Raw genomic sequence first — 26,454 nt, forward strand, 5'->3', positions numbered from 1 at the left:
ACCAACTGAGCGACACCAGTCGGACAGGAGGAGTTTTTAAAAAAAGGAAACCAGAAATGGTATGTGATGTGAGGATTGCTTCCAAATAACCTGGGGTTGGAAGGAGAAGATGAAACAAGATTGGTGAAGCTGAGTGATGGGTACACGAGGTTCAATATAGTCTTCTCTACTACTGTATATTATTGACATTTTCCACAATAAAACATCCAGATTCTTACTCCTAAAACCTTTGGGGTTATGCTGGGATTGCAATCAAAGAAAAGGAGAGAGGCTCTCTGGCAAACCTGAGAGCAGGTCAGAGGGTAAGACAGTGACAGGGGAACAGGGCAGGGAAGAGGCCCAGGGACTGTGTGGATGGCAGGGGCGGGAGAGAGGAGCAGCACTGAGAGGACTGATGTGGGTTCTAATCAGGCTGTGGACAAAAATGAGACTTGCTTTGCTCAAGCTCCAACAACCTGAGGAGAAGCCGGGAAAGCATCTACAATAAAATGGAGAAAGAGCGCCAGCTGGTCTGGCTCAGTGGATAGAGTGCTGGCCGGCCGACTGAAGGGTCCTGGGTTGGATTCCGATCAAGAGCACAAGCCCGGGTTGCGGGCTCGATCCCCCTAGGGGTGGCGCAGGAGGAGCCAACCAATGGTTCTCTCTCATCACTGATGTTCCTATCTCTCTCTCCTTCTTCCTCTCTGAAATAATAATAAGAATATATACCCAGATGTATACATATTTTAAATGGATAAAATGGAGAAGGAAGCCATGCTGCAGTGCCGCTTCCCGGGGGTCCGCACAGGAGAGGAGAGGCAGCATCGCCTCCGATCCCGGCGACACGGGGAATGGGCTGGAGGAACTCTGCTGAGTCAGCCTCTCGGAATGGCGCGGGGCTGTCTGTGAAAAACATCCTAAGCCAAACGCTAACCATATAATATGTTCATAGAAGGAGGGCAGTAGTTCTGAGGCCTTGATGTCTCTGGCAAGAAAGCACTGTTTTTATAGAGCTCTTGGGGAGAGGAAAAATCCAACACGGAGAGAAACTGTTTAAAGGAAGCATACTGTACACAAAGCTCAAGTGACTTTATGTTTTGTCTTAATGTTTCCTTAAATCAGCAGATATTTACCTTCTAAAAGCTTCAGCTATGTATAAACAAAGAACCACAAAAAAGCAGGAAGGAACCTCCACCTTCGCTTTACAGGTAAGAAAACCAAGGCCCAGAGACAAGAAGTCTTGAGCAAGTTTTCACAGAGAGGCTCCGGATATAAAAGGTCTCTAATTTTTTACTGGGGAAAAATTAGAAACAAACACTGGAGAAAGAACGGAAAGTCTAGTATGAACTGACTTTATATTTTCATGCATTGGTTATGTGTAATGTTTCCCTCATTCTCTTTGATCTTATTCAAGAGGCTTCCTTTTCCATCTGATGTTAGAGATTCGACCCATCCAAACAACGGCATCCCAGGTGACTAAATGAGCTCAGGGAGCGAGGCCACAACTGACAGGAACTGTCCATGTCTACCTTCACCTCGTTTCCCCAGCTCTGCAGCAACACAGAGAGCAGAACGCTGACGTAAACACGGTAACTGAAAGGAGCCTGATACCCTCCGATCGGCATGAAGCGCTTCCACAGTAATGACTACTGTTTTCCAAGTTGGCAGCATTTTATATTTCAACATCTCAAAAAGTGAATAAACAATTGTCTAAACATTACGGTTCTCCGTGAATAGAAGACCACAAACGAAGGTGGTGACATGCCCTGTCATTGGTTTCAAAGCAACTCTGAAGCAAGATGGAACAGGGGACATGGGATGTGGGACTTCAAGTTCCTGCTGGTGAACTAACTTCTCCCTTTTTAAAAATCTTTTAAAAAATATGTCTTTATTGATTTTAGAGAGAAAGGAAAGGAGAGGGAGAGAGAGAGAGAAAAAAAAACACATTCATCAGTTGCTTCCCATACCCACCCCGACCAGGGATCAAACCCGCAACGTGGGTATGTTGCCCTAACCAGGGATCAAATGTGTGACAGGATGATGATGCTCAACCGAGCCACACTGGCCAGGGCGAACTAACTTCTCTTGATCACCACTGGCCATGTCAGTGTCTGCATTTAGAATACATGTGAAAAGATCTAATTTGCTTTAATACTTTAGTCAGTTATGATGCCACTGGTCAAGTTAACAGAAGTATTAGCAAAAGTCAAGTGGATTCATGATTTTAAGTTTAAATCAGTTTAATGAAGTACTGAAACACCCTAAAGTACTGGAGAACAAAGAAAGTTAACATCACGTTTTCTATTTTATTTTTAAACTAGAGGTCTGGTGCACAAAATTCGTGCATGGGGGGGGGTCCCTCAGCCCGGCCTGCACCCTCTCCAATCTGGGACCCCTCGGGGGATGTCCGACTGCCGGTTTAGGCCCCATCCCTGCAGTCAGATATCCCTCTCGCAATCCGGGACCGCTGGCTCCTAACAACTTGCCTGCCTACTGGCTTGATCGCCGCCTAACTGCTCCCTTGCCGGCCTGATGGCCCCCAACTGCCCTCCCCAGCCATCCTCCTGGCCCCCAACTGCCCTCCCCTGCTGGCCTGATCACCCATAACCAGCTCTGCCTCGGCCCCCACCACCGTGGCTTTGTCTGGAAGGAAGTTGGATGGTAGGAAGATGTCTGGTCTCCCCATCTAATTAGCATATTACCCTTTTATTAGTATAGATTGCAAGATATAGTTAGCAGTGATTCGGTCTAGTCATTGCCTCAGATGGTTAATGCTTACCATCATTCAGCCTGGAAGGCTTAGGTTTTGGGTTGTAACTTGAATGTCCCAAGACACCTGCATTAGACCTACTGTGTGCAGGTCGCTTTGCTTGGCACTTCACAGGTTGTCACAGGAAGGTTGGGGAGATAATCACTTCCTATTAAGAGCCTATGGTAGCAGAGAATTCTGACCAATCCACTCATTAGAGAACAGAGCTCCCAACTAGCTTACCGTGAAGTTTTGCTTTCTCTATGGCTATATGAAGCTTGGAAAGAGGTCTCCTCAACTAAGAGGTCTCCTCAAATATTACTCAACTGAAAATTCAAGTTTCCACCTAATCATTTTGATCATGGGACTAGAGACATACAGAGCACAGACTCAGACATTTGGATTATGGGAACATTTCAGGCAACAGGAATCTAGTGTTAAGAGTTTAGACACTGACCCCAAGCACACACACACACACAAACACACATGCGCGCGCGCGCGCACACACACACACACACACACACACACACACACACACTTTCGTGCTTGTCTGGGTTACTCTTACGCATACAACAAGCATCTGCTATATTTATAAGTATCTTTTGCATGGACAGCAGACCAAATACTACCCTATATAATAAAAGCGTAATATGCAAATCGACCAGAACAACTGGTCGCTATAATGTGCACTGACCACCAGGGGGCAGACGCTCAACGCAGGAGCTGCCCCATGGCAGTCAGTGCACTCCCACAGCGGGAGCACCGCTCAGCCAGAAGCCTGGCTCATGGCTGGCGAGCACAGTGGTGGAGGCGGGAGCCTCTCCCACCTCCACGGCAGTCAGACATCCCCCGAAGGCTCCTAGACTGTGAGAGGGCACAGGCCAGGCTGAGGGACACCCCTCCCCTGAGTGCACGAATTTCGTGCACCAGGCCTCTAGTATGGGAAATAAAAAAGGGAGAAGGAATATTTTCGACCACCTGTTACATACCAAGCATCATGATTGCCATTTTCACATGAACTTATTGCTTATAATAATGCAGTGAAGGAGGTATTACTCCTACTTTATAGATGATAAGATAGGCTAGAGGATAATAAATGACTTGCCTAATTAAACATAACTGAGAAGTTAGCAGGGCTGAGATTAGAAATTGGTTCATCTATCTCCAAAGGCCATGTTCTTTCAATTTTACCATGTTGGTTTCCAAAAAAAGTGTGACCACCCTAAATGAACTTGGCATTAGCTGAAGGACCTGGAGCAAGCAAAATCTACATGTAGCAGGAGGTTGTACACATGTAGATGATGTGCAAGTGGTGATGGTGGTGCAGAGGATGAGAAAGGACTCTCTTACCTCTTTGGTCATGCTCCAAGGGAAAAATCAAGACCCAGAAAATGGACATATATACACATGTATATGTAAAACACACATATATACATACATACATATATGTATATGTATGTGTGTGTATGTGTGTGTATATATATATATGCATATATAAAATAATAAAAGCATAATATGCTAATTAGACAGGATGTCCTTCCAGATGAAGCCGCGGGGGCGGGGGGGGGGGGTGGAGGGGCCGAGGCAGCTGACACAGCAGCGGGAGCTGAGCCCCTTGCACGAACTTCATGCATCGGGCCTCTAGGATATATATATATATTTTAACTGATCTCAGAGAAGAAAGGAGAGGGAGAGAGACTGGCTGCCTCCTGCACACCCCACACTGGAGATCAAGCCCACAACTCGGGCATGTGCCCTGCCTGGGAATCGAACCATGACCTCCTGGTTCATAGGTCGATGCTCAACCACTGAGCCACACTGGCTGGGCTATATATATTTCTTTTTTCCACTCCTGCTGGGCCAATGGAAAGGTGAATTTTTAAAAAAATGTATTTTATTGATTTTTTACAGAGGAAGGGAGAGGGATACAGAGTTAGAAACATCAATGAGAGAGAAAAATCCATCAGCTGCCTCCTGCACACCCCCTACTGGGGATGTGCCCGCAACTAAGGTACATGCCCTTGACCGAAATCGAACCTGGGACCCTTCAGTCCATAGGCCCATGCTCTATCCACTGAGCCAAACCGGTTAGGGCGAAAGGTGAATTCTTAAAAGCAATCTGAAAACACCTATCAAAAATTCTTAGCATTTTACATAGCTTTGATTTATACAATTCTCTTTAAGGGAATTAATCTGATGTTAATAATTATTAATGTTTAGGAAAAAATATACACACATACATATACACAAGGTTGTCCATTGCCTGACTGTTTATAAATGTGAAAAATTGAAAATAACTTAAAAACCTATCAAAAGTAAGCTAATTACATACATTTTAAGGGAAGGAGTAGATTACAGTACTTAAAATGAGGAAATTCAAAGTCCGCCAGTCATGAGTTATAGTCTGTGCAACCTGCTAAGTGTGTCTTTGCAAGTTAACCTAACCTCTCTGAGCCTCAGTTTTCTCAGCTATAAAATTGGAATAATAATAATATCTAAAATCCAGAATTATTGAAAGATAATGCATGAAATGTTCTTAACTTCATAGCAAATGTTAACTATTGCTACAGTTTAAAAAATAAATACTCTGTACTATGGAATACTATGCAATAATATTGCAGTTCTAGATTAAATGACACAGAAAACTATTAAGACCTGTTGAATGAGAAAATCAGGTCATAAAACAGTATGTACCGTATGAACTTATTTAAAAATATATATTCGTAAAAAAGACTGAAATATATCCACTAATTGGAATTATGGGTGATTTAAATTTTCTTCTTTTTAAAAATCTGTATTTTCTATAATGAAAGTGACTTGCTTTGGTTATAATGAAAATGATCTTTCCTGTGAAAAGGGGAGGTATGCCTGATTGAGGGTGGAAAGTGAACTGGAGGATTTCTTAACCATGCGGTTCTGTGGGCCTCCTGAAATAGATCTACATTTTAATAACCGAGGAAAAAAAGAACAGATTTGAGGACTGTTCTAGCTATTTCAGAATGTCTTTGGGGGATAGTAACACCACCTTCTAAATTAGTACATGTTCACAATCTTGAAATCTAATAGAAATTACATGCTAGACTGTAAGAATATTTAATTTGTTCAGTTTCTTCTTTCTGTTTTTTTCTAAAACTACCACTAATGAGCAAAAAGCTAAGTGTGTTTGATTTTAGAGACTAGATTCTTTCAACCAATGATGTGTATAGCCCTAGGAAAAAGGACATAGTGAGGGGCCCAACAGTCCCTTTAAAGCAGGGATGGGGAACCATTTTTATGCCAAGGGCCATTTGGATATTTATAACATCTTTCTCAGGCCATACAAAATTACCAACTTAAAAATTAGCCTGCTACATTTGGTCAAACGTCTAATGAACTCACCCCTAATGCCTTGGCAGGGCCAGACCAAATGATTTCGTGGGCCTTATGTGGCCCACAGGCTGAATGTTCCCCACACCTGCTTTAAAGAAAGCCATAAATTAAAAAAAAAAAAAAAATCCTACCTGTAAGGCCATATCCTATATCATAAAAGGCTAATATGCAAATCGACCAAATAGCGGAACTACTGGTCACTATGATGCACACTGACCACCAGGGGCAGATGCTCAATGCAGGACCTGCCCCCTGGTGGTCAGTGTGCTCCCACAGGGGGAGTGCCACTCAGCCAGAAGCCAGACTCACAGCTGGCAAGTGCAGTGGCAGTGGCGGGAGCCTCTCTCGCCTCCGCGACAGCGCTAAGGATGTCCAACTGTTGTGGGGAGTGCACCTAAGCCATCAGTCAGACATCCCAAAAGGCTCCCGGACTGCGAGAGGGCCCAGGCTGTGCTGAGGGGTCTCTCTTTCCCCACCCCCAATGCACGAATTTTGTGCACCAGGCCTCTAGTTTAGTCATATTCATTTCTAAAAATTTATAGAATTTACATTTAAAAAACAGAACTCTTCCTATTTCCACCAAAACACTTCAAACAACTCCCCTTTTCAAGAATCATGAGAGTTGATTTTATTTCTTGCTTCATTATTATAAAGCTTTATGGCTTTGGGTATATTATGAAAAAAAAAACAACAACAAATAAACACACCAGATGATAATTACTCATTAATCTTCAGGGAGAAATATACAAAGCAGACTGGAATACTTGGGTTGGCTGCTCAACCTGTTTTCTTCCCTGTAGGAAAGTCATGGTGTCAGACCAAGAAAAGCTGAAAACAAATATCTACCAGGATGCTTGGGAATGCTTGAAGAGCTCATAATCAAGGAAGCATGAACACTCCTGTGAACTTAGTAGTACTGGGCACACACTGACTTACTGCTCCTCCACTTTTAAGCAAATCACTTAAGCTGCCTTGCCTCAGTTTCCACATATTCCAAAATGACTTACTCCGATTCTGTATGTATGAATATGGTACAATGCTGCAGAGACCTGAGTTGAATCCTGGTTCTGCCACCTGCTGGCTAAGAGATCATGGACAAGTGACTTAACTTCTCATCTCACAGAGCTCATCTAAGAAAATAATGCAATATGGGAGGGAAAAGTGGTCTGAAAGGTAATTTTCACATCACTTTTCAGCAACACTACTATAATCTCAAAGTTACAGTTTCAGAGAAACCACTAAACTCTCATATTTCACTTCTTCCACATGGGCCTGGCCTGCTTACAGGAAGGCCGTTTGTACGTATGTTTTCTACTAAACTTTGCCCCTCTGTGTTTTCCTCTCCTTTTCCAGCAGCAGGGCTCTTGCCCACACCTGGGGGAGCTAACAGGTGGGTGTGGGCATTTCCTAATTCTGACCTTTCTTCTGTCAGCGCTAGATGCCACTTCCTATAAGACACTCAAGTCTCCTGCTCTAGTCTACCAGCTCCACACAGCTCAATCTGGTCAGTACAGTTACCCATCTTTTTTGTTGTCGCCATTCTTTGGTCAAATGGATGTCTACAAACTTTACTAGTAGTTCTTTCTTCTTCCTGCCTTCTTCAGCTTCAAAGTCATTCAGGGAGTACAGCAAGTCCTCGAATAACATTGTGTCATTCGGTGTCGTTTTGTTAAAATGCGGTAGGAACGTAACTCTTGTTAATATCAATTAGCTTATGGTAAAATTGGTTTCATTATTACTTTCATTTAAAGTAGCAACATTAAGTGAGGACTTACTGTACTACTGTTAAGCAAGGACTATGCTATGCTATGTAGACCCAAAATGGAATAAGCTTCAAGTTGTTCAAAGCTTAATAGGAGAGGCGGAAATGGAAAAACAATTGTATCACAAAATAGAGAGGTAGTCTATATATTGTGGTGTCTTGAGGGAGAAAGACACTCTGGTAAGACAAAACATGGTGACACTGCAAGAGATTTAAAACAGCTAAAACAATCTCGAGAAGAAACAAATGTGAAGGACTCATACTTCTGATTTCAAAGCTTTCTACAAAGCTACAGTAACAAAACAGTATGGCACTGGCCTAAGGACAGACATATAGATCTAAGGGATAGACCTAACTGTCCAGAAGTAAACTCATATATCTATGGTCAACTGATTTTCAACAGGAGTGTCAAAAGGATAAAGAAAAGTCTTTTCAACAAATGGTACTGGGAAAGCCAGATGTATACATGCAAAAGAATGATGTTAAATCCTTGCCTCACACCATATACAAAATTAACTCAAAGTGAACAGAAGGCCTAAATGTAAGAGCTAAAACTATAAAATGCTTAGAATAAAATGTCATTTTGGATTAGGCAATGGTGTCTTAGATATGGCACCAGAAGCACAAGTATCAAAAGAAAAAAATAGATAAATTGGACTTTGTCAAAATGAAAAACTTTAGTGCTTCAAAGGTCATGAACAAGAAAGTAAAAAGACAAGCCATAGAAAAAAAGAACATATTTGCAAATCATATTTCAATTAGTGGTCTAGTCTCAGACTAGAAAAAAGAATTTTTACAACTCAACAATAGCAAACCACCTAATTTAAAAATGGGCAAAGTATTTCTATCTCTCTATCTTTATCCTTCTCTCCCCCCTTCTCTTTCAGTACCTCTTACATCTGCTATGTCCCTGTCTCTGTCTCTGTTTCTCTCTCCCTTCCTCCTTCTGTCTCTGTCTCTGTCTCTCTCCCTCTCTGTTTCTCTCTTCCTTCCTCCCCTCCTACCCCACTTCCGTGCTGTGTATCAGGCCACAATCAGCCGGGGCAGCCATAAATGGCAATGTGCTGCTGCAGGGTGTGTATCCAGCTCTCACTAGTTCCTAGAAACCTCCCTCTGCACCCTATAGCCATCTGCACATCCCCTTGACCATCTCTCCCTTCTTGGCCTCTAGGGCACCCAGGTTTTGGGCTCCTGGCATTGGTAAGGTGTCAGGAGGCACTTCCCCTGCTTCACTTCCTCCCACCCTCTCCACTGGAGGAAAAAGCTCAATTAGAAAAGTATCCCAGAACATGTTAAAGAAAAACAGGAAAAAAAGGGAGAAAAATGGGCAAAGGATTTGAATAGACATTTCTTCAAAGAAGATATACCAAATGGCCAATAAGTACATGAAAAGATGCTCAACATCTTAGTCATCAGGAAAATGTAAATGCATATTGAAACCACAATGAGACACCAATTCACTATTATAATGGCTATAATTAAAAAAAATAGTGTTGGTGAGGTTATGGAAAACTGAGAGCCCTCATACACTGCTGGTAGGAATGCAAAATGGTGCAATCACTTTGGCAATACCTCCAAATGTTAAACAGAGCCATCACATGACCCAGCAGTTTCACTCTTAGGTATAATATATGCAAGAGAACTGGAAACATATATTCACACAAAAACTCATACATGAATATTCATAGCATTACTCATAATAATTAAAATGTGGACACACCCAAATGTTCAGTGACTGATGAATGGATACACCAAATGTGGTATAAACATACAGTGGAATATTATTCAGCCATAAAAAGGTACCAAGTACTGATACATGCTATTCCATGAATGAACACTGAAAACATTAGACTAAGTGAAGGAAGCCAGTCACAAAAGCCACATATTGTACGACTCCATTTATGTGAAATGTCCAGAAAAGGCAAATCCATAGAGACAGAAAGTAGATTAGTGATTGTCAGGGAAACAGGGAGTGACTGCTAATAGAATAGGGTTTCCTTTTGGTGTAGCAGACATTCTGGAATTAGACAGTGGTGGTGGATGGATGGCCCTGTGAACACTGAATTATACACTTTCAAAGGATGGATTTTACCTCAATTTTTAAAGAGGGGGCAGACATTTCTTAAAGGATGTGCTCACTAGGCAGACAACAGTGGGAAGAGAATTCTAGAAAGAATAGAATGAGAAAAGGCATGGAAACCACAAAAGAGTAATGCATTCAGGGAAGTGAAAGTGGCCTGGAGACTGTATTTAGGTATATGCACAGGAGTTGCCGAACGAACAAAGTAGTGCAGGGACAAATGATGAAAGCCCTACATGCTAACCAATGAGGAGGTCACAGGGTGCCTTCAATGAGAATCAGGTGTCCTCCCAGGAGAAGGACGTAACTAAATTATCTGGCTCAATCCATTTTGTCAAACTCAGTATCATCCAACACCTCCACTCTACTTTGGTAAGCTCAACACTCACTTTCATATCATTTATAAAATACATATTTTAAAACTTAAAAAAATTTTTTAAATTGATTTAAGAGAAACATCAATTTGTTGTTCCACTTATTTATGCATTCATTGGTTGTTTCTTGTATGTACCCTGACTGGGATCAAACCCGCAACCTTGGCATATTGGGACAATGCTCGAACCAACTGAGCTACCCAGCCAGGGCTTATGAAGTACATTTATTTACAGCACCCGTTATTCAAAGCCCTCCCCCGCCCCGCCCCCCGAATATAAACTTCTTGAGGGCAGCCCTGTTTCCCTTGTAAGTGCAAGTACAGAGTATCCTGTGGAATTCCAAAGGTGTGTAACGAGAATGGCAATTTTGACAAAGTTCTGATCTTTCCTCACTTTACAAACCTTTGTTCATACTGTCACCCTGTTCGGAATGCTCTCCTAATCACAAGTTAGTTCAAAACTGCACCATCCTTCATGGTCTATTTCAAATGCCACTTCCTTACAAAGGCTCTTCTCATCTCCCCATCGGGATATAAACTCTCCCCTCTTTGAAAGAGGGAATATTTTGTACTTTTCTTAGGGTACTGATTTTTTTATGGTACTATATTGCAGTTATCTGGGCATCCCTCTCATGAGAAGGATGTGAGCACATGTCTTGCCCCACATCTTCTGAAATCTAAGAACCTTGAGATAAGATCTATATCCTTCCCAGCCTTGCAACTCCCAGCACCGTGCTGGGTAGAGTCTGATTTGAACTGTTCAATTAGCAGCAAAAATGATGGAATCAGAAACAGTAATGAGCATGATTACAAAACAAAAGTTTTTTAAAATCCTAGAAGAAACTACACAAAACAGGATGCAGGCACCAATAACAGACAGTGTATGTTGAATCACCCTGTGACCACTTGGCTTGTTTATATCTAGTCATTTTCATCACATGGATTTCATTTTGCTGGAACTCCAGAAGACTCAGACAAAGAGCCATAGCCTCCCAGCCGCTGCGTTCCCAAGCCTGTGGTTTTCCTATGATATAAACAAAGGATTCGGGAGGTATGGTCTCTGTTAGTGTTTGCTGGTGTGGGTCTGGGGGAGAAATGAGCAGTAGGGCTAGGGGCTGGGGGCTTGAGGGAAACCCACCTAGTGAACTGACAGTTCATATAAGCAACACCTGGAGTGTTAAATCCCCTACAACTGTTGTTTTACTAAAAGAAAAAAAAATCTCCTCTTCTTTGGAAAATGTAAAAATTCTTTCACCAGCTGCATTCCGATCTACAGTGTGTGGCAGTTCAGGAGAGATGGCAGCTGGAACGGATCATGCTCAGGATACAGTGAGTGTTCACCAGCAGCCAGGGATGAAGCCACAAAATGGATCTTCAGAGCCATGTTCTTTTAAGAAAATGGGTGAGCCTCGACCTGCCTGCTCAGAGTTTTCTGCTTGTAAACATTGAGAATACTGGAAATGCACATCGCCAGGATTGGCGACAGAATCCACCTTTTGAATAGAAAAGCTGTGACATCAGCTTTTCAGGACTCCCCACTTAGCTTCATAAAACCCTGAAGCCTAAGCTTCGGGTTTAATCCTATTTTTGTTAAATATTTACAATCTACTACAAAACCAAATTCAGACCAAATGTCTGCTAACAAAACCTCATGACACAGCCACTCCTCCTGACAAGAGGAGAGAGGACTAGCATCTACTGGCACCGGGTCAGTCACTCTCTTTGTGCCCCATCCTCACAGTCCTGGAAGCAGATGCCTGACTTCACATACAGAGAAGGTAACTTGGGCCCCGAGAGGTTAAGTCATTTGCTCAACACCCGCTGAGGAAAAATGAGGGGAGTTAGGCCTGTCTGACTCCAAAGCCAGTGTTCTTTCCACTGTGCTTGGTCTGCTACTGGCCAGTATACCCCAGAGAAGTTCTTTCTCCAGAATTTGTAAGAATGCTACAAGAGTCTAAGACTAAAATAGGCATTGGCAAACTTTTTCTCTAAAGGGCCAGATTGTAAATATTTTAGGCTTTGCGAGCCATATGGTCTCAGTTGCAATTACTTAATTCTGCCCTTGTAGCCAAAAAGCAGCCACAGACAATATACAGGGTGGGGCAAAAGTAGGTTTGCAGTTGTGAATATGTGAAACACAGAGTTTATTCTTCTCCCTCTGACCCTTTCTAGCCCATCCCCCACCCCGCACCCCAGGCCTTGGGTCATACGTATATGCATACAAGTTCTTTGGTTGATCTCTTGTGACCCACCCCCAGACTTTATTCTTATATTATTATTTATTAATTACTGTATTTTTTCCATACAGACAACTGTAAACCTAATTTTGGCCCACCCTGTATAGATAGATGAGTATGGCTATGTTCCAATAAAACTTTATGTACACCTTTATTTAAAACTTTATTTGCATCTTTCGGCTTTCTGAGCAGCACCATGGCAATCGGCAAGAACAAGTGACTTACAAAAGGTGGCAAAAAGGGAGCCAAGAAGAAAGTGGTTAATCCATTTTCTTTTTCTGTTAATCCTCACCCGAGGATATTTTCCCATTGAGTTTTAGAGAGAGTGGAAGGGAGGGGGGAAGAAAGAGAGAGAAACATTGATGTGAGAGAGACACATCAATGTGAGACACATCGACTGGTTGCCCCCCGCACACGCCCCAACCAGGGCTGGGGATCGAGCCTGCAACTGAGGTATATGCCCTTGACCAGAATCGAACCTGGGACCCTTCAATCTGGAGGCTGATGCTCTATCCACTGAGCCAAATTGGCTAGGGAGGTCGATCCATTTTCTAAGAAAGATTGGTCTGATGAGAAAGCACCAGCTATGTTCGGTATAAGAAATATTGGACAACATAGACTGATGAACAAGAACAGACCCAGAAACAAGGAGGCATGGATCAGACTGTCGGGCCTCGGGGGGAGGGTAGGGAAGGGTGGGGATAAAGGGAGAGATCAACCAAAGGACTTGTGTGCAGACATATGAGCCCAACCAGCGGTTAAGGACAACAGGGGGGTGGGGGCATGTGTGGGGAGGGGGGTGGGATGGAAATGGGGGGACGAGGACAAATATGTGATACCTTAATCAATAAAGAAATTAAAAAAAAAAAAGAAATATTGGAAAAATATTCCTCATCACGAGAACTCAAGGAACAAAATTCTATCTAATGGTCTCAAGGGTTGTGTTTTTGAAGTGAGCCTACCTGATATGCAAAATGATGCAGTTCCATTTAGGAAAATCAATATAAGAATGTTCAGGACAAAAATCTGCCTAATCTCCATGGCATGATCTTACCATGGACACAAAATGTGTGCTCCATGTCAAAAAACGGCAGACCAGCCCTGGCTGGGTGGCTCAGTTGGCTGGAGCATTGTCCTGTACCAAAAGGTTGTGGGTTCAATTTCCAGTCTGGGCTCATACCTAGGTTGTGGGTTCAATCCCTGTTCAGGGCTCATATGGGAGGCAACTGATTGATGTTTCTCACATCGATGTTTCTCTTTCTCCTATTCCTTTCTCTCTCTAATCAATAAAAACATATCCTCGGGTGAGGATAAAAAACAAAGGCAGACCATGACTGAAGCTCAGGTTGATGTCAAGACTACCGATGGTTATTTGCTTCGTCTATTCTGTGTTGGTTTTACTAAAAAGCACAAGAATCAGATTTGGAAGGCCTCTTGTGCTCAGCATGAACAGGCCCACCAAATCTGGAAGATGATGATGGAAATCATGACCGAAGAGGTGCAGACAAATGACTTGAAAGAAGTGGTCAATAAACTGATTCCAGAGAACATTGGAAAAGTCTTGCCAATTCATTAATCTGCTCCATGATGTCTTTGTTAGAAAAGTCAAAGCTGAAGAAGCCCAAGTCTGAATTGGGGAAACTCATGGAGCTTCACGGTGAAGGTAGCAGTTCTGCAAAAGCTACTGGGGATGGAGACAGGTGCTGAAGTTGAATGAGCTAATGGGTTTGAGCCTCCGGTTCAAGAATCTGTTTAAAATTCAGACTTAATGGTGACAAATAAAAAATCCTATTTGTGATTACAAAAACAAACAAACTTTATTTACAAAAACAGGCAGTGGGCCTAATTTGGCCCACAGGCTGCAGTTTGCTGACCCCATTTGTAAAAGGTTCTACAGTGGATAGCTTCATGTTGTTTGGCTTATAAATCAATAAAGAATTGCCTGTTCCAACTCAATTAATCAATTGTTCTATATGGTCCATGCATTAAGGAATTTATATCCCTTTAGGAAGAAAAGACACAGGTACATAAAAGCCAAATAGCAACACAAGGCAGCATGTGGTCGGTGTCAACGGAGGGCTGAGAGCTAACTGACGGGCTGCTGAGATAATAGAACACTGGGGTCCACAGCCCGATCAAACAATCCTGCATGGGCACCAGAGCTCAGAAAGAATCAGAAAATCCTCTCAGTGGGCAACAATGAAGATGAGCCAGAAGTTACTAACAAAAGCACCCATTTTGGTGAGACCACTTAAAAGTTTTCATCAGCACGTATCACACGCTAACCAAAGTTCACATCTCGTTTAGACTTACTGAACCCATCTGCTCCCTGTCTTGTTCTCAAAGAACAAGAGATGGCCCTAGTTGGTTTGACTCAGTGGATAAAGGATTGGCCTGCAGGCTGAAGGGTCCCGGGTTTGATTCCCGCCAAGGGCACATGCCCGAGTTGCAGGCTCAATCCCCAGTAGGGGGCGTGCAGGAGGCAGCCGATCAATGATTCGCTCTCATCATTGAAGTTCCTCTCTCTCTCTCTCCCTCTCCCTTCCTCTCTGAAATCAATAAAAATATATATTTTTAAGAAGGACAAGAGATGGACCGAAGGTACAAGATAAACTGAGCGCTTTGGGAAACTCCTCGAGCTCCTCCATTCTCCTCCTGACCGATGCTCTAAGCACTGAAGAGCCTGAAGACGCTCCGGGCAAGAGCTGACAGAAACCATCTGGGGTCACCCTCGGACGTCTGGGAAGCAACACTTCCCAAACCCTTACCTTGCTCATGGCAGTCAGGGCCGGGTCACAGGCGGCATCCAGGTCCTGAACCAACAACTGGATGCTGTTGGAGATGACACTGCAAGTCAAACAAATTCGTAGGTCAGAACTTTCCCAAAAAGGACTTTTAAATAACACAGCCCTTCCCAATGTTTTAGGCGCCCGTGTAAAATGAGATTCATCATTTCATCAGAAACTCAGCACACTCGAGTTTCATTTCAAAAAGGAGTTAGTGACAACGAGGAACACTTGGCTCTTTCTTCATTCTTGCTGCCTGTCCTGGTCTTATTTAGGTGTGTCCTCACTGAGGACACAAAATTCTTTCTATTCGCTGCACCTGGAATCTCTCTTCACTCCTACCTCCAAAAGTACAAAGGAGAGGAAACGACTTAAGAAAACTTTAATTTTTCCTCAAAAAGTGGTGATGAGAAAGCTCAGCCTATCCTAAACTCATGTAATGACCACATCAAAAATACTGCTAAGAAACACCAGGAAAGACCTACTTCGAGAAGGCTTTTCAGTTTGAACTTCTTGGACAGACACTCCACCAACCCAAACACACACACACACACACACACACACACACACACAGCTAAAATCTGGCTGCTTACAATGTACACCAGATATTTCCAATCAGTGTGCCACAGTACACTGGTGTGCTGCAAGGATTTTTAAAACATACAATACCTGACTATTTAGCCAGGGGTACTGACCTCTTTTCCCTTAGATTGATAAATAAAAAAAATGACAACAGCCAACACAATAGACTTCTGGTGTAAATGAATCAAAATTATACCTACTTTTTTGTCAGATCAGCAAAAAATATATATATATATTGTTTGGTGTGCTGCAAAAATTTAGTAATTAGTTTATGTGTACCAGGAGATAAAAGTTGAAAATCACTGTTTTATATTCTATTAAAAATTATTTTGTTTGTTAATCTTCACCCAAGGATATTTTTCCATTGGTTTTTTCAGAGTGGAAGGAGGGGGAGAGACAGAAAAAGAGAAACATCAATGTGAGAGACACATTGATTGGTTGCCTCTCGCTTGCATCCGACCAGGGCCAAGGATGGAACCTGCAACCGAGGTAGCTGCCCTTTATCAGAATAGAACCTGGGACCCTTCAGTCCGCAGGCCGACACTCTATCCCCTGAGCCAAACCGGCTGGGGCGCTGTTTTATATTCTAAAACACTGGAGTGGGGCTGGCCCTCTGTGGATTTAGTGGGGCAGATAGGAGGCCTTGGATCTGACCTTCCTTCAGGGATGCCCAGGGGGGCTTTCTTCTTTTTGTTATTCTAATAGTGAAACAATAAAAACCTAGAAGCTAAAAATGATTCTATCTGAGGAGACAGAATGGGATGCAGTTGCACCAGCTTCTAATGGTTCTTGGTGGCTGGTGGAGAATGATCCTGATCCAGCAGAAGGTCCTGGAAACCTCTAAGGTTCTGTAGTGACCTAAAGCCCACAACCTGAGACATGCTGCTTTGTGAAGGGCAGGCCATGAGCAAGTGTGTGCGAGGTACATACGTGCTGAATGTGTCCATTTCTCCAGTCAGATTGATTCGTTCCGTCAGACTTACATCAACTTTTTCTTTGAGTTTTTCTTCCAGCTATTAGAAGAGAAAAACATGCTTAATGATTATCCAAATAAGAACCATAATAAGAATACTTAACATGGACTGAGTCTGACGATTCAAGCATAATTCCAGGCCCTTTTCATGTATTGACTCATTGCATTCTCACAACCCTATGAGGAAGATTCTATTACTATCCCCATTTTACAGATGAGGAAATGGAGGAATGACCTACCCAAGACAGTAAAAGTGGTGGGACCAGGAAATAAACTTCCTCTAGAACCTGTGCCCGTGAGCATTGGGTTGTAATTGTTTCTTATGACACTCTGACAATTTATGTCACTAATTTTCTTTAATCCTCAGGTGAGGATATGTTTTTATTGATTTTAGAGAGAAAGGTAGGGAAAGAGAGAGAGAGAGAGAGAGAGAGAGAGAGAGAGAGAGAGAGAGAGAGAGAGAGAGAGATTGGTTGCCTCTTGGATGCTGGATGCTCCCCAACTGGGGATTGAACCTGCAACCCGGGCATGTGCCCTGACAGAATCAAACCCACGATCCTTCGGTGCATGGGACAACACTTCAACCAATTGAGCCACACTGGCCAGAGCCATTTCACTAGTTAAAAAAAGACCCTGATTTTTAGGATACTCACTACTCATCCACTGCAGGCTCACTCCCCAACACTGGAAACCTCTGGTGGTGGGTGGCAACAAAATCAGTATTACAGTCTTCACTGAGTGCCCCTACACACCACCCACTGGGTTAAGGTGTCGGGGAAACTGAGGCAAAGCAAAGAAGCAGAGTCTCTGCCTTTAGCAGTCTACAGCCTAGGAGAAAAACCTTGGCCATGTTCCCAACGCCTTGAAGAAAAATATAACTGACCAGGAATTGTAAATATCTCCAACCATCCCAGAAACTGATTCACCTAGCACTCCCAGACCTATTTATCACACAAACTAAGAATAACGAATGTTTTGCCTTAAATTTTAAAAATGCTCTTAGGGGTGCATGAATTAGTGTAATCTTTTTGGAAAACAATTTATTTAAAAAGCAAAAAATTAAATATACACACCCTTTAAGCCAGCAATTTCAGATCTAGAAAAGTACTTTAATGAAATAAAGAGGACAATGTACAAAGATATGCAAGTATTCTTTGCAGCATTCATTAACTCAACCAATATTTACTGAAAGCTCATTTTGTACCAGGCTCTGTAAAAGAGTAATGGAGTTATTCAATGAACAAAACAATAAGATTCCGTTCTCATAAAGCTCACATTCTTACACTGTTTGTTATTGAAAAACTGGAAACAATCTACACGTATATTTACAAGGGACTGATAAAACAAATTATGGTGCAGGCTTACAATGCTTAAACTCTTCAGCAGCCTCTGCCTACCACACTGAAAATGAATCCAAACTTCTAACCTTGATTTGGGTCCTGTCTCTCTCTCTCCTGCCACATCCAGCTTTCCTCCTTGCTGGCTTGGCTTCAGTTACATTGACCAGTTAAAGTTCTGGAAATATCAAAGTCTGTTCCCCCTCAGGGCCTTCCAACTTCCTACTTCCTCTCTCTGAAACACTCCCTAGCACCCCCACCCCACCCCGCCCAAGCTTCTCACTTGGCAGTCTCCTTCCCAACCCTAAGGTCTTTGCTTCAATGTCACTCCTCAGAGAGGTCCTTCTCTTTTTTTTTAAATAAATATTTTTAGAGGAAGAGGAAGGGAGAGGAAAAGAGAAACATCGATATGAGAGTGGATCAGCTGCCTCCTGCACACCCCCTGCTGGGCACTGAGCCTGCAACCTGGGCATATGCTCTGACTGGGAATCAAAGCAGCAACCTTTTGGTGCACCGGACGATGCCCACCCAACTGCCCCAGGGCAGGCCCTTCTTGTCCACTCTACTTCTGTAGGCAGCTCCCTCACTACCACTGCGACACCTGTTCCCTTCTTGGCACTTACCACAAAATTGAAGTGACATATCTATTACCTGGGGTCGTCCATCACTTCTAAGTTCCATGACAGAAAGAAACGTGGCTACTTTGTTCACCACTGTTAATTAACATCAATCACAGCACCTGCTTCATAAAGATCTATTGAATGAATGAATGAATGAATGAATGAATGAAATACCCCTGCAAATATTAAGTGTAAAAGTGTTACAATTAATGAACCAATATTGCTACATTATTGGCTTTTGTTGTTAATCCTCACTGGAGGATATCCTTCCATTGATTTTTTTTTTTTTTTTTTTTGAGAGAGTGGAAGGGAGGAGAAGAGACAGAGAGAGAAACATGGATGTGAGAGAGAGACCTCAATTGGTTGCCGCCTGCAAGCATCCTGATCAGGGCTAGGGATCGAGCTTGTAACCAAGATACGTGCCCTTGACCAGAATTGAACCCGGGAGACCCTTCAGTCCACGGGTCGATGCTCTATCCATTGAGTCAAACCAGCTAGGGCTTGGAATTGTTTTTAAAATTTTATTGCTCAGATTCTTTTTTAAAATATGTCCTTTTAATTGATTTCAGAGAAAGGAAGGGAGAGAGAGAGAGGGATAGAAACATCAATAATGAGAGAGAATGACTGATCGGCTGCCTCTTGCACGCCCCCTAGTGGAGATCGAGCCTGCAACCTGGGCGTGTGCCCTGACTGGGAATAGAACTACGACCTCCTGGTTCATAGTTCGATGCTCAACCACTGAACTACACCAGCTGGGCTAGATGCATGATGTTTGCCTGTCTCTCCTTTTGTAGTAACAGTAGCCACTGATGGTCAACGCCCAAATCCATTATTCCATTAGGAAGTACAAACAATGATATTCTAGCCCGGCCGATGAGTGTTGTCCATGAACCAGGAGGTCACAGTTTGATTACCAGTCAGGGCACATGCCTGGGTGTTGGGCTTGATCCACAGTGGGGGTTGTGCAGGAGGCAGCAGATCCATGTTTTTCTCATCAATGTTTCTTATTATTTTTTTTTCTTTTAAAAAAATATTTTTATTGATTTCAGAGAGGAAGGGAGAGGAAGAGAGAATAAAAACATCAATAATAAAAGAGAATCATTGATCAGCTGCCTCCTGCACATCCCCCACCAGGGATCGAGCCTGCAACCCTGGCATGTGCCCTTGACCAGAAATTGAACCCGGGACCCTTCAGTCCGCAGGCTGACGCTCTATTCACTGAGCAAACTGGCTAGGGCTCATTGATGTTTCTATCTCTCATCCTCTCCTCTCCTCTCTGAAATCAATAAAAACATTTAAAAAATTCTAATTCTATCTTTTCTTCTTCATTGATTAACTAAAATTCAGCTATAAAGAGGTACTTCCCAATGTCCACTATTTGATTATCCTGAGTACAAGTCAGATAGGAAAGGCAGGATAAGAACTTCCCCTTTATTTACCACTCTTTAATTCATTCCCATGGTTTCTTAGGGTCTTCAAGTGTGAGAAATGAATTTTTAAAAAATCATTATAATCAAACGGATGAAATAATATTTGCTGTTTCCATCCACTGTGGCTCGGGTTCTCACCGACGTTCCCCTGTCCCATCTCTGACCAGCAGGACTTATCCAGGTTGGCTCCCACATGAAAAGCCATTGAAACCTCCACCCTGGCCGACAGCTCAGCGGCCAGGCCCCCGTCCCATAAGCTACGCTGTGGCTCGATCCGGTCAGGGCACACGAAAAAGCAACCAATGACTGAATAAGTAAATGAACAATAAATTGATGTTTCTCTCTCTCTCCCCCTCCCCCGCCACCTTCCTCTCTCTCTCAAATCAATACATTATTAAAAAATTAAAAAAGGAGCCCTAACCGGTTTGGCTCAGTGGATAGAGCGTCGGCCTACAGACTGAAGGGTCCCAGGTTCAATTCTGGTCAAGGGCATGTACTTTGGTTGCGGGCACATCCCCAGTAGGGGGTGTGCAGGAGGCAGCTGATCAATATTTCTCATCGATGTTTCTAACTCTCTATCCCTCTCCCTTCCTCTCTGTAAAAAAATCAATAAAATATATATATTTTTTAAAAAGTTAAAAAAGGAAATAATTTAAAAAAAAAACCCCTCCAAATTGCTAATATGATTATTTGAGGGTGATGGGATCAAGGGTCATTATTTTTATAGCTTGTTTTTGTACCACAGTTATTTTACTTTTAAAATACCATTATTTATCTGTGTGTATTCTTTCTAGTTCTGCACATAATAGTTCACTAGTATTTCTTTCTCAAAGAACTCTGGGATCCCTTCCTTAAGGTCCTCACAGATATTGGGAGTTCTTGGGGTTAAGTGTGTGAGAATAAACCAGTCATTTTTTCTGTCAAAGAATAGTTTAGACAGCCGCCATTTTGGCCACATGGCTTGCAGCTCCCCTGGGGGTGGCCATCTTGAAGCGGCAAAGCCCAACCCCTCCCTTTGAATCAGCCAATCGCGAAAGACTGTGCACCTGAGCTCCAATCAAGAGTGAGGGACAGGTCATGTGCTTCAGGATTAAAAAGCCGAGCTGACCACGGGCTCAGTGCCCATGCTCCCAGACCACATGCTGCACACCCTCCTGCAGGAGTAGAGGTATCTGCCTGCTGCCTGGCTCCCGAGTCTGCTTTGTGTTCTACCAGGACCCCTGAAGTTGGGGGCTTGCCTTATTTCTTACAAGTGGATTGTTGTCTCTGGCTCCAAGGCCAAACCTTGACAGATCATCCCCCCGTGTGACTCAATCTACCCATGTCCCCAGGCAGAGCATGCTACTGCCTTGGCCTCTGACTGGCTTCACCCCAACTGTGAGGTTTTAGGGAAAACACTTATTTGGCCTGTTCTGTATTCTTACTCTAGCTCACAGGGGCTCCAAGCTGTCCCATCTGAACCATAATTCATGACTGCCTTCCGATGTTCTTTAGACATACGTAAATAATAGACCCCCAAAAGGGGAAGAGCAGCACCTTCCCCAATTTCTTTCTTTCTTTGGCTTTAGGTGAATTCCAGAGCAAATGTGAAAAGGCACTTTCAATCCCACATCTAGGGCTGAATGGTAAATCATTCTGGTCTTCCTTCTTTTAATGAGGAACTCCCGGTAGAGGCATCACCCTTTCCTGCCTCACAGTTCCTGAACGTCAACATCCAAACAATGGTTGTTTGTTTAGGCAGATTGAGACTGCTATGTAAATTCCAGAAGACACATAAAAGCCCAAAGGATTCTGCTTAGCCTAGTACTACTTCTGAGAATGGAATAACTGGCTGTGACTCATCACCACCAGAGCCTGGGTCCTAGTTCCCTTCAGTTTGTTCCTGCTGGTCTCATACAGGAGATGGGGCTACTGACCTACTTTTAGGAGGGCATGCCCTTTATGTAGCTTACATAACTCCGGGGAAGAGATCAGTCATACTTTCTTGCCCAGGATCCTATAACAAGGCCCTTCTGTGAGATGGCCGTCTTCTGGTCGCACAGCCAGCAGTTTTCCTCTGTGGGAGGCCAACTGGTCTGCCCAAGGTTGTATGTGACCTTGTTAGGGCCCACACTCTTACCAACTGAGCTAAGGGGCCGAGATGGTCCTGGAAAAGGAGGTGGGGAGCGGGCGGCCAGGCGGCTCACCTGCTGCGTAGTGGCCAGACAGTACTCTGCTGTGCTCAGGATGCTGCAGATGAGGCAGAGCTCCTCCAGAGTGAACTTGGCTGCTTCGGAGCCCTCCTTTTCCTTGAGGAGGCTGCTGATGGTCAGCCCTCCACTGCTGCTTGTGGTTCTGAGGAAAAGGAACAGGAAGTAGTCAGGCTGGGACTCTCATTTGCTTCCTGAACTGGAAACTGCACATCTTAAGAAAAGAAAGGGGGGAAGGAAAGGCTGGACATGGCCCAAATAAACCCAAATACAACGAGTCCGTTCCTATTGACCTCACCTTGACTATCATCTGTTTAAACTCTCAGACCATCAGAAATAGGAAAAGATGTTTCCAAAAGTGAGCTAGTAATCAGTCAAATTTACTGTGATGACTCTGATACAGAGGAGGCTGCTGAATACTGTCTGCTTAGCTTGGCATTTCCTGATCTGTCGAGCTCATTCAGGATCATCTGAAGCACAAGAGCTGGCTCCCCAATTGTTTCTCTCAGTCAAGCAAATTCTGCACAGGAATTTGCACGTTGTGGTGGAGGGGTACAAAAGTGCATGTTAAGAAATGGTTCCTGCCCAAACCCCCAATTGTCTCAAGAAACTAAAAGGCATCTCATCCCTTCCTACTGGGGTCTAATCACATGCTCACAAAATGTCAAAAATGCAGTTATAAAACTTCCTGTTATTTCAACCATGAGAGTCTAATTTTTTTAAAAAGTAGATACAATTCAATGGCATTTATCTTAAAAATTAGCCCTAGCTGGTTTGGCTCAGTGGATAGAGCGTCGGCCTGTGGACCAAAGGGTCCCGGGTCCGATTCTGGTCAAGGGCACGTACCTTGATTGCAGGCTCCTCCCCGGACCCAGCCCTGGTCAGGGCTCATGTAGGAGGCAACCAATCAATGTGTTTCTCTCACATCGATGTTTCTCTCTGTCTTTCTCTCTCTCTTCCACTCTCTCTCTAAAAAAAAAAATTCAATGAAAAGATATCCTCAGGTGAGAATTAACAACAACAAAAACACTAAAGAGAAATTTCTCCTTTAAAAAACCTGCCCAGTCTTACTGATAAATCAAAGATATGAAAACATTTTAATTCCGAGTACTTATAAGAGTGTGAGGGTACTGGCACTCTTGTCCACTATGGGTTAGGAGCATCACACTGGACAACCCTTCTGGAGGTGTATTTCAGGTGATTAAAGCCAGTAGTTCCACTTCTGTTCAAGGATGCTTTTCTGAGTGTTATTTAAAAATACCAAAATAGTAAACTCAACTTAAATGACCAATTAAGAGAATGATCAATCATAATCCCAGGAGTTAACTGAGGTTCTTCCATATGTTTGATTGCCATGGCACCATTAAACATGTTTTGATGAATATTTACTGTCAGGAGTGCCCACTATTCTCTGCTGGCCTCCCAGACCCATTTCTGCTCTTTACTTCCCTTCTCTATGGCTTATCATCAGCCAGGTTCTTTGGCCCTAAGGCCTCCTCCTGTTGCATTCAGCCAATGGGAGATGCAGCAGGAAGTCAGAGAGGTAGAGGAGAGAGAAGTCTGAGCAATAATAGTCCTCCAACTCCCTCTGCTTCAACTGGCCCTCTCTGACTAGTTTCTGTGGGGCAGACCTTTGTCCTCAGCCCTACCTCTCAGGTGAGTTTCAGTAGTAACAATCACCCACTACTATGTGGGTGCCTCAGAATCCTTTTACCTTGCCCTCATTTCTGTGACTACTCAGCAGCTTTAATCCTAATAACACCCCAGCTGAGCACATCACTGGCTTCCTGCTGGGACACTGGCTAACACACATGAAAAATGCTCCCAGGATGATGTTAAGTGAAAGCAGCAAGGTATAGCCCTAGCTGGTTTGGCTTAGTGGATAGAACGTCAGCCTGTGAACTGAAGGGTCCTGGGTTTGATTCCTGGTCAGGGCGCATGCCCGGGTTGCAGGCTTGATCCCCAGTCGGGGGCATGCAGGAGGCAGCGGATCAATGATTCCCTCTCATCATTGATGTGTCTATCTCTCTCTCCCTCTCCTTTCCTCTCTGAAATCAATAAAAATATATTTAAAAAAAAGAAAGAAAGAAAGCAGTAGGGTATAAAGCTATAATAAGCAGTACAGTCCCAATTCTGGTAAACAAACAAAGAGACACAAACACACATATTTTTATTTATATATATATATATAATGGAAGAACATATACCAAAAAGTTAAACTTGTTTTCTCTGGGTGGTGAGATTATAGGTGATTTTTCTTTTCAATCTTTGTGCTTTTCTGTGTCTTCTATGCACTTCTATTACTTTGATTATTAGGACAAAAGTTACTAAAAACTTTTAAATGATTTCTATCACAGCCAAAGAAATTCTCATTGGTAAAACATATCTGCTACTTCAAATCTCTTGTAGAGCACACAGATTTTGTTTTCTTTCCTCCAAATAATGTAAAACTCCCATGTAGGACATCTTTTAGTGACAACGACAGAAACTAATTCCCTAATTGTTGAACTGAGCCACGGGGATGATTGATAATCACTAAATTTCAAAGCCTTACCTTAGATCATATTCTATAACAACTGAAATTGCTATAGTATAACCAGAACATCTAAAACCCTAGTGTAATGATTCATTTATTTCAAGCAATAACAATGTAACAACATCAGTGACTATGGTGAAGTCACTATAATTAGAAGCTGTGCTATGCAACTCCCTACCCCCAAATCCCATTACGTCTTTAAACATTAGACTCTATCCAGCATAGAAAGACACACATACCATAGGAGAGACTTGGGAACATAATCAGACTCAGGGAAGGCAGACTCGTGCCTCTTGTCTATTTATCATTCCAGGATATACCCTCATTGAATGGGGCCTGAGTGAAACTGCCCATGCTGTTTTTAAGTTATTTCCACCACCACCTCACTTTTTTGGCCAAGTAGCCACCATTGAATCCATGTAAATTAAATATACATATAATGGGCTGACTCCCTCGAGCCCATGGTGGTAAGATCTGACCTGTGCTGGCAGCCAGCATGGGCATTTCCTCTAAAGGTCTTGATAGCTGTGGAACCCCATTTAGAGAGGAAATAGTCTCAGGTCCTTGTGAACTCAATCAGAGTGTTTTCTTCCTTGATACGCTCAGAGTTCAGGAAATAACTTCAGAGTGGATTTCCTTAAAGATTCCCATATTTAGGTGTGTTTAGAATCTACTTCCCCACTCGGACCAGGGAGAACAGGACTCACTTGGGCAGGTTGCCAGAGAGGATTTTCCAGGCGTACTCTCGGAGGTACTTCTGGAAAATGGTGGTCAGAGCGATCATCGGCTCCCCGGTGCTGAGCTGAGAGCACTGCACCATGCACTTCTTGTAGTACACGAAGAGGTCAGCACAGCTGGGGAGCACGGCCCCCCCTTCGTCAGTGCTGGGCTTAGGTGGCCCCTGGGCTTTGAAATCCGCCACAAACCGATCTATCAGCTCCCCGAGGTTTCTAGGAAGAAGAAAACTTGAAATGTTATTCTATTTCAAGAAAGAGAAAGTAAATAAATGTGCTTGGCCGCCATGAGTAAATTATTCCTAATGCTCTTTACTTTTAAAATTAGACCCGTTTCTGTCAGTATCATCACCACCCCCATGACTCCTATAGGAACAGCAGCAATAAAATGTGGCACTTGAGGCCCGGCCAGGTGTGGTTCAGCGGTTGAGCATCCACCTCGGAACCAAGAGGTCACTGGTTTGATTCCCGGTCAGGGCACAAGCCCGGGTTGTGGGCTTAATCACCAGTAGGGGGCATGCAGGAGGCAGCCAATCAATCACTGATGTTTCTATCTCTCTCCCTCTCCCTTCTTCTCCGAAATCAATAAAAATATATTTTTTAAAATGTGGCACTTGCAGACTGCTTTATACTTTCCAAAGCATTTCATGATCACATGACCCCATCCCCTGTGAGGGAGATAAGGTACTACTGAATGCTCTAAAAGATGAACAAATGA

The 26,454-nt window shown here is 43.2% G+C and overlaps 1 protein-coding gene across 2 annotated transcripts in view; it reads right to left on the bottom strand.

Annotated features, from left to right (window-relative positions):
* The window catches only part of VPS53 (VPS53 subunit of GARP complex), a 155,352-nt gene that overhangs the window by 25,371 nt on the left and 103,527 nt on the right, over positions 1-26,454 (bottom strand). For both annotated transcript variants that reach the window (XM_054709025.1, XM_008147865.3), the window contains 4 exons: positions 25,710-25,952; positions 22,464-22,611; positions 16,848-16,930; positions 15,318-15,396 (listed from right to left, as the gene is read on the bottom strand). In XM_054709025.1, coding sequence (XP_054565000.1) covers positions 15,318-15,396; positions 16,848-16,930; positions 22,464-22,611; positions 25,710-25,952 — 553 coding nt within the window. The remainder of the gene's footprint in view (positions 1-15,317; positions 15,397-16,847; positions 16,931-22,463; positions 22,612-25,709; positions 25,953-26,454) is intronic.

This window comes from Eptesicus fuscus, chromosome 20 (assembly GCF_027574615.1).
Source record: "Eptesicus fuscus isolate TK198812 chromosome 20, DD_ASM_mEF_20220401, whole genome shotgun sequence".
Lineage (NCBI taxonomy): Eukaryota > Metazoa > Chordata > Mammalia > Chiroptera > Vespertilionidae > Eptesicus > Eptesicus fuscus.